General features: G+C 38.7%; 1 protein-coding gene across 1 annotated transcript in view; it reads right to left on the reverse strand.

Annotated features, from left to right (window-relative positions):
* Positions 1-6,572: 6,572 nt before the first annotated feature.
* Positions 6,573-12,890, reverse strand: part of nell2b (neural EGFL like 2b) — a 44,969-nt gene continuing 38,651 nt past the window's right edge. Inside the window, exons 19-20 of the mRNA XM_082166684.1 lie at positions 10,932-11,159; positions 6,573-7,301 (exon numbers count right to left, since the gene is read on the reverse strand). Coding sequence (XP_082022810.1) covers positions 7,260-7,301; positions 10,932-11,159 — 270 coding nt within the window. The 3' untranslated portion in view covers positions 6,573-7,259. The remainder of the gene's footprint in view (positions 7,302-10,931; positions 11,160-12,890) is intronic.

Below are 12,890 nucleotides of genomic sequence, written 5' to 3' on the forward strand. Positions count from 1 at the left end.
CTTTTGTGAGGAAATTCACTTTCCTCACGCATCCGCACACACACACTCGGACTCCATTCTGCCCTTGGGGAGGAAAATAAACATTTGCCGCAGGATAGTCTTTGTTCTCAGGGTTTATTGACATTTCAAACAGATGAAAAATGCAGGGCTTCGTTAATGGCTTACTGTTTCCTTGCTGTTTGAGCAGGTTTTTGCAGAACGTTTTATTTTTTTATTAGTAGATAAAGCAGGTTATTTATGAATATAGGTTACGGAGAACACATTGGCTGATGCTTGACTCCAGTATATACACTAGCATGCTAATTTATTGGGTTCTTGAATAGATCACTATTACATTAAATTTCTGCCTTAGCTTGAGTTTAAAGACTGCTAATTACTCATTTGTGTATGTATGATCACATACAGCCCTCTTTTAATCCCATGTGAATGTGATAAGGTTTTAAAATATTATTCCTCTGAAACCTCCTTTTCTTGATTGGACTCTCATCCCAAGAGTCCAAAAATGCTGACTGACAGGATAATTCATAAGACACAGTCTTGGTAGTCATTAATATCTGTCTCTTTCTACAAACTGTCAGTAATGGTTAACGTCCTTCTTTTTTAAGCATGACAGATACTGGATACAGTACATCAATCTTAGTGGTGCGGCACCATCACCAAAAAAACCTGATTAGAACAACATTTCAATAGAGGTTTGTGTTCAACTAATAAGACCCACAAGCTAACACAGATTCTGTCTCTAGACAGCAGCATAATCCAAATTAAAATCTCTTTCCTCTTCAAAATACACCTAATACATTGATTTATACCAACAAAGTCCAGATGCATTCTATCACCAGCCCTGTTCAATTTGTACGCTGAAACGATCATGAGACAATGTAATCTGGACGAATCACCAATTGGTGTGAAAATCGGTGAGAGGAACAACCTTCGACATGCCAACGATACGACCTTGCTTGCGGAAAGGGAAAAGGACCTGGGGTATCTGGTTCAAAGATTCAAAGAAGAAAGCGAGTGCATGGGACTTAACATCAAGAAAACAAAGGTAATGAAAGCAGTAGGCAACGGCACAGTTCACATAACAATCAACAATGAAGAAACTGAATGAGACCGAAAATCAACAGAATAATTGAACTTGACGTGATGCAAGGAATGGCAAATATTGGGAAGAGCAAAAATATTAGCACTGCAACAAAGATTCGAATAATCAACGCAATTGTTTTCCAGATCTCCACGTAAACATGTGAAAGCTGGACACTCAAGAAAAGAAAAAAAGACGTTTTCAAACAATGATGTTGGGGGCGAATGAAGCGCACATCATGGACATCAAAGTTCACAAACAAGACAATCCTAGAGCGAGTCAAAACAAAGATATCGCTGGGGGGCAAAATCGCCAAGCAGCGGCTCTCATATTTTGGTCACATCATGCAAGCTAATTCCTTGGAAATAAGATAAATGTTTGGCATATTCAGTGGGATGAGAATAAGAGGACATCAAAGAACACACTGGCTGGAAAATAAGAAAAAAAGAAGGAAAATAAGTGGTCAAAGACCATAAAGCATAAACAAGGATGATCCATAAAGTTTCCGAAAGTTAGGCTCAACTGAACAGTTAAATCACTTACCAACAAAACTAACTTGCATGCGTTACATCAGGTATAGCTCTTTAAGGTAACAAATGCAAGTTACCACTTTTTACATTGAATATCCTAATGCATTGGTTGTTGACCAATCACATCATGCAGATGTTTACCACCAACCTCTGTGATTTTACATTTTCATGAATAGTGGCATTTCATCATCTTTGTTCTTGTTCACTCATCTGAGCTCTTTATCTCTCTTTCCCAGAATAATATAGAACAATGACTGTATAATACCGAACAGCCTGTAAGCTCTGTGTCTAGTGTGTTCAAGAGGGATGTACTACAGTATATCTGTGTCTCTGCAATCAGAGAGAATCATGCTAGCTTGCTCCTCCCCTCCCCATTACATTCTCCACACGATGACACCCGTGGTGAGAGGTGATAATGATTATTAAACCTTATTAATAATCATAATTTAGGAATCATGTTAGTATATCACCTCTAGATCATGTTCCAACATAGTCCTGTAACTGTAAACTATTATTTTCTACTGAATACAAAACTATGAATGATGAAGTCTATTAGGCCTAAATTATTCAAGCCATAAATTGAAAATCTTTTCTTTTTTTCGTTCTTTTTTTTGTGCCAGACACATGAAAAGAGGCTCATAGCAGGAATAAAAAGTGATTTATTTCTTAGCGACAAGGACTTCTTTTAAACTCTGCATTAAAACCCTCAGTATTAAAATGACTGTATCACCAAGCTTTATTAGGGAGAAATATTTTTTTTTAAGTGCCAGCTCAAAATATTCATGCTATTCAAGAGTGTTCATTACTGCATGAACACGCTCAATGGCACAGACATCAAAGGCAAAAGCCCAGGCCGTAGATCCGCTGAACCTTCAACACAGCATAACGAATCCCCCTTCTGCCATCCTTCAGTATTCATACTTTTCACACTCTTAGGTGGCTTTATATTAGAGTAAAATCATATCAAAGTGGAGGTTTTTACTTCAGATTGGTTCGAAATGACTTTAAACTGCAGGCATAGTGCTGCTGATAACAGTTTAACTATAAAGCATCAGCAAATATGATGTAAAAAAGGAAGCTTCACCTTCCATGCAGTGAAATTAGATAATTCAAGCCGCTTTTCTATAGGTCGATTATAGTGATGATATGGCAGAGAAAATCTCATGAATCTCATGACCATGCTTCTTTAATTTCAATTGACTGAAGTGAGCTGAAAATGTACTAAGGAAATAGGGAGGGGGAAAGCAAGGGAGAGTGAAAGAGAGCAAGGAGATTTCACACATGACTCTTTTTTTTCATTCAGTGAAGATCAAAGGTAACATGATTCCTTTTCTTCTGCCGGATCAGAGGTTTTTAATGTATCTGCTCCTCTCTAAAGTTGCTGAACTGGATACGACTGGTCAGAATATCACACCCTTAGGTAACCTCAATGAACATTTCCTCCTGTCAGAAACAGTTACTGTATTCTGAAACGTACAAATCACTTCATCTTAAATGGTAAAGCATCCTTTTTGTCATATTATGGAAAATTAGCATAACCATCATGTTGAGTTCAGGGTTTGAGGAAAACCCAGCAGCGTTTTAACAGCTCAAAAAATACACTGTCCATTGAAGTATTAGGCTGACACTTTATGAAACTCTGACAGTCGTTTGCTTTGATTTATTTTCTTGTATTTCTACAGTATGTTGTTGTTGGAATAAAATAGCCTAAATAAATTAAGAAAAACACTTATTAAAATGAAATATTTATATATAAAGATATTTAATATATTTAAAAAAACACATACACAAATATTTGATTTGTTAACCTGCATGTAATGTGACCATTAACCAACATCAAAGAACCACGAAATTTTGATGCTTTAAAGGACAAGTTCGGTATTTTACACTTAAAGCCCTGTTTACAGATCGTATCTGATGAAATAGAACGGTTAAGATTAAAATTTGGACACATGCTCCTGTCCCGAGAATTTTAGGTTTATTTAGCTTTTGTGGACCTATTTTGCTAAACGTTTTGTCACACCCGTGATTCTTCCGTTGAGAGCTTGAATAATAGACACTCCAGCCCAGTTGGTGGCGATAATGCACCTTTGCCAATTGCAAGCAAACCACGGGCATTTCATTGAATACACAGAAGAAGCAGAAGAAGAAGCGGCGGAGTAATACCGTAAAGGTGCTGCGGTCTCACAGCACGTCTTACAAGTCAATGGAGTTGGACAAAAACTACGATAAAACCTGTTGGAAAGCATCTTTTTCAGCGATTTTTGATGGAACATATCAGTGAACACCCCTGACCACTCGGTGAGTTTCACGTCTTTGTAAACGAAAGTTTAATGTGTTTTTAGGAAGGAATCTTCCAGTGCATATAGACAACCATTGTGGGGGTGGGTGGGGGGAAGCGAAATAAACCTAAAATTCTCGGGACAGCAGCATGTGTCCAAATTTTTATCTTAACCGTTCTATTTCATCAGATACGATCTGTAAACAGGGCTTTAAGTGTAAAATACCGAACTTGTCCTTTAAATTATTGAAATATAAAAGGGTAAGTTCACCCAAAAATGAAAATTTCATCATCACTTACTCACCCTTATTATTTTACTATCATTTGTATGCACCCCATAAACATAATAAATTCAATCTTAACAAATCACTAGGGATAAAAATGAACTGAATATGTCTCTCACATTTTTAGAAATTTCAAAAATGAACCAGTCTGTTCATGCAAACTGTCACAAGGCTTCATATGGGCCACTTTTATGAACTCCACAAACATTACGAACTTGACGAAGCTCGTAAGGTTCAGACCCCATTCATTTTAATTGCATGGAAAATACAAACAAGCAAAGTGTTTAGAATGTCTTCTTTTGGTTTCCACATCAGAAACATAGAGGGGTTTACTCTCCCTTCAATTCTGTAAAACTTACTCAAACACTCATAAAGAGAGGCTCTATCCTCTCAGAGTCAGATTTCCTGGCAGTCTGTCCCACAGGCTCTGACGTAAGAGAAGATCTCAAAGGAGCTCTCCATGGTGCTGATATTTCCGCTGAAGCGTGGGGCTCTTCTCTGCTACGAGCTTTTCAGAGCCAGCTGGATAACCAGACAACATGCCGGGTCACTTGGTCTCCCCTCCCCTCTCTTCCTCTCCGCACTTCACAGGCATGAGGAAGCACTAGTCAGACTCTTGGCTCTCCATTTGCCAGGACAGGCAGACAAATATAGAGTCAAAGTGCCCAACAGCACGGGGAAAGAGACATTGCCAGTTAGTTTTGGCAGGGACCCGATTCACCACTTCAGCAAGATTACACACTGTGCTGAAAAGGGCAAGAGATTAAAAAACAAGCACTTGGTGAGAGAAAGAGAATAATAATAAGCACGGCTACAATTTTTTTTCATCAACATGGTGATTATATAGGTCAAAGGTGCACTTAGTAATTTTTACTACTTAAAAAGTAGACGAAATGAACAGCATGTTTGCTCACATGAAATGAAGACTCATGTTTTATTTAACATGGAAGGTCGCCTCATGGGGGTCACATTGATCACATGACCAATATAATGAATACTACTCTTTTTATTGGACAATTTTGCTCAAGGCACAAATTATTTATGGCTGATTGTGAATAGCAAATTAAGGGCACTGGGTAACCAAAAACTTTGGTCTTATACTACACCCCTAAGTACTGAACATGTTGATGTGTTTAATATGAGTAAAAACTAATTAACAGCTTTTTAAATGTCACATTTTTAGTCTTTTACAGTTAAAATTATAATATTTTTTTACAGTGCATAAAAAAATAAATAATTTCTAAATGCTATTAAAATTGTTTAGCACTAACCCTAACATCAACTTTGCAAAACTATTTCATACCAAGCACACAAATGCTGAATCTATAAATAGCTACACATTTAGACCTGTACTTCCTGAAGAGAAAACACAAAGACATACCCAAACCCATATGTCCAAACAAGCAAGCACACACTATGGGTCAAATAGAGGTTGGCACATAGAGCTGAGGGCTGGCACAGCCACATCAGATCTGCAGTATGGTCACTAATCTGTGGGATCAGTAAAATCACGGAAATGAGAGCCATCACACTGCAGTAATCTCCTGCGTCGGGGAAACTGTGTGTGAGTGTGAAAGAGAGACGGATAATGTGAGATGAAAGAGGATGAGAGAGGCTGTAGAGGCCGGTAAACAGTAGCAGCCATGATCAACCAACTATTTAAACCATGTGTAATTGCATAGGATTAATGGCATCGAAATAAACCCAAGTTCAGCCTGCGTGTGAAGAGTCCAGACACCAGTTTGATGAAAAGAGGCTAGAAGGCTGGAAAAGGAAAAGATACATGGAAGATGACAATGAATCAGCAAGAATGGAAACAAATGGACAAAATAATGATGCAGAAAAGAAATTTTCATTATTCTGATTTTATCATTGTCTATTTTGAGCTCATGTTCTTTTTTTTTTGCAGCCTGAGAGATCCCAAAGCCCTTTTAATATCTCAAAAATATACTTACAGTCAAGATTTATCTTGTCTAGTCTTATCGTGAAAGATTCAGCTGTGCATGTTATTCCAAAGAGAAAATGCTTGTCTTTGTAATCTGTAATCTTTAATCGAAATTGAATCAAACTCAAAAAAAATTAAAAAATACTTCACATCACGGAAGTAAAATGGATTGCAGTTCATATGTAATATTAAAAATATCAGGTTGATACTTCGACAAATCTTATTATTCTTGATTGTAAACAAAATTTCAAATTGATGTGCATCAAACACCCTCTATGAAACATATTTTATGACTTCTGTTGATGGTCTCAGAGACCTCGGGTGTAAAACATGAATGGCCGCAAAAAATGTCTGTCAAAAAAAATTTAAAAAGGTTTTCTGTCATACACTTATTTTTGATTTATATTGTGTTTTTGTTTAAATAAATAGAAAGGACAACAATGCATCTGGATATTTTTACATGGAAACCTTTTATTTCACCATGACACAATAGTGCACCGAGCCATTGAAGGAAACAAAACATCAATTTGACAAAAGGTGCAACATAAAACACCAAAGTAATGACAGATTTCAAAAGACGTGAGAAACAAACACATTAAAGAAACTATTCACAACATCAAGATCATATTTCCCCCTGAAAGGGAGCGGAACTACCTTTAATACAGAAAGAAGTAAACACTGGTAATACCTGTAGGTCATTTACAAAGGGGTTTTACCATGGCTGCAGTCTGCTGAACCCATCAAGCACAAAACACTGCAATCAACGAGAAGTTAATCTTTATTTTCAACTTAGTTTTGACATTGAAACCTGAAAATTTAATGGAATTCGCAAAGGTTGATCTCTGTATCTGAATATTACATCATGGTTTCCAAATGATAATTGATGTACGACAAATAAACACTTTATCAAATGCATCAAGCAAATCTGAAACACCGCTTAAAGCTAAACCGATTCAGGTGTCTGATGGTTGCTTTAATTTTTTTGTTATATTGTTTATGTTACACATGAAGATTTGGTATAAAATGATCTTCCGAAAGGGATGAAACCGTGAGCTGAGACAAAGAGGGGGCAAAGAAAAACAGACAAAAGGAGAAAGAGAAAAGGAAAAGTACTCAGACATTTTGTCTTTGAATAGGACTAGAGGCACAAAGGGTCCACAGAGCAACAGATGTGACCATTCTGTAGAGAAAAAGAGAGGGAGGGTAGGGAAGGAAAAGGAAGAGAGACATTAGTCAAAAAAGAAAAGCAGCCAATGTGACACTCACTCAACCACTTCCATACTGTATGTGCGTAAAGCATCGTCTAAGCATCAGTACAGCCTCTCACTCTCTCACAATTCATCTTTCAGTTCAAACGATGCTGATGACCTTGGCCAGTCATATAAGGTGCTTTAATAAGTAGATGAATTCTCTCCTGTCCATGAGCACAGTTCTTTATTCCCGCATTCATCTCTGTTCACTCCTCGGCGAGGCAAATCTCGCAGTACCCGGGACCGTTTTCTGTGTGCTCAGATGGATTGTCCATGTTTCTTAGCCATCTATCTTTAAATGACTTATCCCATCATTTAGAGAGGAGTACAAATGCCTGAGACCAGTTGAAAGTACATCTATTTGAATTATTATATTTCATTATTTTTTACTTCTAATAATAAATTATTAATTTATAAATATATTTTCATTATAATATATATTTCATGATGGAAAAAATATATTTATTATTATATTTTTTCATTATAAATTATATTTTATGCATCATTTAAGTGAAAAGTTGAACTGAAAAATGAACATAAATTCTGAATTTCTTTGTATTTGGGCTAGGCGATTTTTTGCTCCATAAACTTCGTAAGTTTGTTTAAAAGATGATCCAAAGAGCATATTGATCTTTGATTGAAAAACATCTGACTGTCTGTAAAAAAAAAAAAAAAGAAGAAAAAAAAAAAGATTGGTGTCACAAATGTACTTATCTGATTAGTGACCTAGAAAAGGTAAAAAAAAAACTAAAACAAAACTAAAAACCATAAATATGTTTCCCTTTCGAGGGGAACAAGACGCTGCGTCAAGTTGATGCAATGGGGACGCGTCCCACAGGACCCGGTGTCTGAGGCACGTGTACCAACTAGCCAATCAGTGGTGAAGCAGTGATGATGTCGCAAGGTGCTCCCCAGCATATAAAAAGGGCACCCGAAAACAAGAAATAATTTTCAATGTCTTAAGGAAGCCGCTTGTCTGTGTGCTGTGTGAAGATTGCAGTGCGTGAAAGAGAAGGCAATATGGCAAGCAAACAGTTTAAACGCTGTGTCCATCCATGCCTGCGTTTCATAACACCGGGTCATGATATGTGTGTTTTCTGTCTAAAAGTGGAGCGTGCACGTTCAGCCCTCGAGGGGACTGCATGCATTCATTGCGATGATTTCTCACTGAAAAAGCTCCGCTTTCGGCTGGAGCTCTTCATGTGTGAAGAGTGTCAAGCCGCTGAGCATCGAGGCTCGAGCTCTGCGCAGCTGCCAGCCGTGGGGATCTCAGACCGAACTGCTTGAGGAGCGTGCAAGTTCCCCTCACTTCTCCCCCTAGCTCTGCTGTCCTCATGCCTGAAGCGGAAGCCCACTCGGCGGCTTCTTCCGTGGAGCATGAGGACTCATTGCTCGCTTGTGATTCTGACAATATAGAAAGCGTGGAGTCAGTAGAGTCAGATATTTGTAAAAGATCCGTTTCCAGCTCCATGCAGCAAAATGCCGAATACGATGAGCTAATGGAGCTTATGACTCGTGCTACAGACAAATGAGCTTGGAATGGTCCGGCTTGAAGAGTGAGATCGCAGGCAGCCTCCTATGAGCGATATCCTCAAAGTCATAAGTGCACTTCTCCGGTGAGCCTTCCATTTCACACTGAGGTGTCAGGTTCGTGGGAACATCTATACTCTGCTTGCATGGCCCATTCTACTTCAAATTATTCGAATGCAGAGGGGCTGAGTGAGTGGGGTTATGCGAGGACGCCTCGGGTGGAGAGGAATTTAGCGAATTACCTTTCTCCGGGGACATCCTCATCGTTGAAGGCTCCCGTTTCGCCCTCTAAGCCATGTCAGATGACATTCGAGGTTGGTTGGCAAAGCGTATGTGGCGACTGGTCAGATTGGCGGAGCTTTGCATATTATGACAAAATTGCAAGTTTACCAGGCAGATCTGCTTAAGGACCTTTGGGAAATTTATTTCTCACCAGGTGCAGGCTCCTCCTAGACCGTCTGAGCCCTCGCCAGTTCCTGGAGAGAAGAGCGGAAGGCGAGTGTGGCTCCGAGGAGGGAGTGAGCAGAGGCGCCGTAATAGGAGTAAGCCGCACTCAGATCAAAAGGCTTTAAATACGTCAGGAAAAGAGGAGAATGCTTAAGTGGGATTCTGCTATTTGAGCCTTGGTCCCGTTTTTCATTCTTTTCTTCTTCTAGTTCCTTTCTGCCATCTTTGAGGAGGGTGCTGGGGTACAACAATTCTGTTTTAGAGGAGACTAAAATCTCCTCCCTCCCCTTTTGAGGAGGGCCTGGGGTACAGTATGTTGCTTTTTGAGAAGGGTAAAACAATGTCTTGTTTTAGAGGGAAATAATCTCCTTACTCCAGCTCTGAGGAGGGTGCTGGGGTACAATAATTCTGCTTTAAGAGGAGAACACAGTGTATCTCCCTCCCCCTTTGAGGAGGGTTCGGGGGTGCAGCGAACCTTTTTTCATCGGTGCATCGGTCATGATTGGCTAGTTGGTACACGTGCCTCAGACACCGGGTCCTGCGGGATGCGTCCCCATTGTGTCAGCTGATGCAGCGCTTCGTTCCCCTCTCAGGGAACCATGGTTACATGTGTAACCTGAGACGTTCCTTACATCATTAAGTGTCTGTGTTTTAAATTTTTTACAATTGTAAAAACTTTGTTTATTTCCAGCCTTAAATTAAGATTCCAGATTTAAATTTGATTCCAAATCTCAGATTTTTCAATGAGTTCCGAGAAATTTGGATCTCACTGTAAGTGTTTTAAAAATATTTAAATGCACAAAAACAATATAATCAAAACCTTGACTGGGCACACAACCAAAAGCATTTGCCTTTGACTGAATTGGCATTCAAATGTTTAAAAGTAAATTAGCCAGATGTCCATGAAACCCTTAGAGGGCCTGTGGAAGCTGTGTTCATATTATGTGAAAGGATCCAGCTTAAAGTCGGCATAAAACAGACGTTGCGATAGCCTTTTCTTCCCTTTTGTGACATATAATATACGAGTCAAATGGATATGTTGTTCTTATTCTTCTTGAACAAGAAAAAATTTAGTGTGGGACTTGATTTAGTAACACTTTATTTTTAAGGTTACTTAGTTACACAATACAACAGTACATGTTACTTACAGAAGATTATGCATAATTAACCCTAAACCAAACCCTAATCCTAACTGTTACTCTGTAGTAAGTACGTTCATTTACTTTGAGAAAGTACAATGTGACCTTAAAATAAAGATGGTTTGATTTGCTATTGCTGTGATGTCATGTGGGTGACATGATGTCCCGCCCTCACGCCAGTCAACACATCATCAGAGAAGAGATGTAACAAGAGGAAGGGAACATTATTTTGATCAAAGATCACGAGGGTACGTGAATTAAAAATAATAATAAGCATGTGCATGGATAAATCATAAAAAAACAAGAATTGTCCATTTTGATTTAATAGTAACTTTAAACATAGCGACAACCACAGGGTTTTTATGTCTTAATATTAAACCACTCAATAAAGTGCTTGACCTTGGTAAATGTATGTCTGTGGGTGGTTATGTAAGTGTCAAGTACCTTGCACTGGCAGAGGGAACATTCCGTGCCGTGTTTGGTCCAAGCGGAGCCGCTGAAGCGAGTGATTCCGTATTCATCCACGCAGGTCTTGGTGATGTCATTCCGAACGGTATCGGCCAGGCAGGGGTCTGTGACGCAGCGCGGACAGCACTCGCCCTCAGGAACTACTGTAAACTCGCAGTCAGAGACCGGTGCGCATGATATCGGCCAGCAGTCCACTTCACCCCCCTGAGAAACACACAGACGGAGACATATTTCATTCCCACACTGAAAAGAATCAATATTTTTGCAATTCCATTCAGTGACGCTAGTGGCACATAAATTACACACTTCCGCTTTACCATGCTGCAAATCACAAATACTATGTTGTGCTCACTGATCCAGAGAGGAGCGTGTAATGAAGGATCGATACGACATTCCTAGGTCAGTGCTGGTTTAATATAGTCACACACACATGGCTATCTCCATTCTGTATTCTTTAAAACCTTGTTTAACATCTGTTAGAGTTAGACTGCAGGTGATGTGTCAAGATATATCAATGCTTTATCCTTGCACCTGTCGGAAAAAAAATCCACAAAGGACCAAAGTGATGGAGTTCTTGGAATGCCAAATATTAAAGTGTGTGAAAGTCACTCCGGTCAAACACTGCATGTTAAGTTTAAGACAGACTCTAGTCTACCCAGAGAGCATATGAGGAGATTATATTTTCTTAATAGATCCTGCATTTCAGTTCATAAAAAATTCCCTCACTTTTTTTGATAGAGGCATCACCTGCTTTTTAATTCTACAACGTAATTTATCCAGTTCTTATGTTCAACTCAGTTACTCAGTGTCTGGTGAGTAAATAATAATGATCAATAATTTTTTTTATTGAAGTCATGTAGACTATTCAGATGATACTTTTTTGGTTTTGAATCATGAAATTAATTGATATTATTTTTTAATACTTATTTTATATTTATTCTAAAGTTTATCTGTACATTAATCATTCTCGTTTTGTATTTCAGAGAAGATAAAAAGTCATACAGGTTCATTTTTCGGCGAACTGATTGCTGTAGTCCCCTGCAAGACAAAGTATTTTTCAGATTACATCCTGAATCAGACCGAGCATCTAACATAGACCTTGAATACAAGAGGAATGCAGATATTTCTCTGAATGTCACTCTCTCTCTCTCTCTCTCTCTCTCTCTCCCCTCCTGGAGTTTTCCGTTCCGGAAACATTCTTTGTTCTTTCACTCCTCGCACTTCTGTATCCTTAAAATACAAAGCATTCTTCCTGCCTCCTTCTCTCTTTTTCTGTCTCTTCCTCTCTTTCAAGTTATGTGTTCCTTTTACTTCACAGGGAACAAGAAAAAAAAACTGATGAGAACCAGGATTCGAAGTGTAAAGGGGGTTGAAAATGACTAAAAGAAAACGCTGACTGAAAGAGAATGTGATAACTGTGTAACAACATAAAAGAGACAAACAAAAACCAGCTGTACTGAAAGCTAATGAAATTTCAATACGGCCATGCAAAACTGTCTCTGTTTGATCATGTTCCTCTCTCAAAGCTGGTTTAATGGACACAGATTACGCTTGTGTAGGATTAAAAAGGGTTTTCAATTGAAAGTCAGTTATTGAGCAATTAATCCAGAGCCTGCATGGCTTTAGCATTAGCCTTCCGTCTGTGACGCTGTCCACTACTGTCCAGAAGTCTTTAACATAATTCATTACAAATCTACATGTTTAGCAGTCCAAAACCCTGTGGAAAAAGCTTCATTCTCTGTGTACCAAAAACCTTCTCTGACAGAGAAAAAGTGAGCTGGGAGCCTGGCATGTCACGAAAACCTCTGACAAGTTTAGGAGCCCTGTCTGAGCCCATTGTCAGTTCAGCAAATACTATTGAGGATTTTCACTAGAGAGAAAGATGGAGCCGGACTTTATAATTCGATTCTTTTCAGAGTGCAAAAAGTTTTGCAT

Source organism: Leuciscus leuciscus (assembly GCF_965113295.1).
Source record: "Leuciscus leuciscus genome assembly, chromosome: 4".
Lineage (NCBI taxonomy): Eukaryota > Metazoa > Chordata > Actinopteri > Cypriniformes > Leuciscidae > Leuciscus > Leuciscus leuciscus.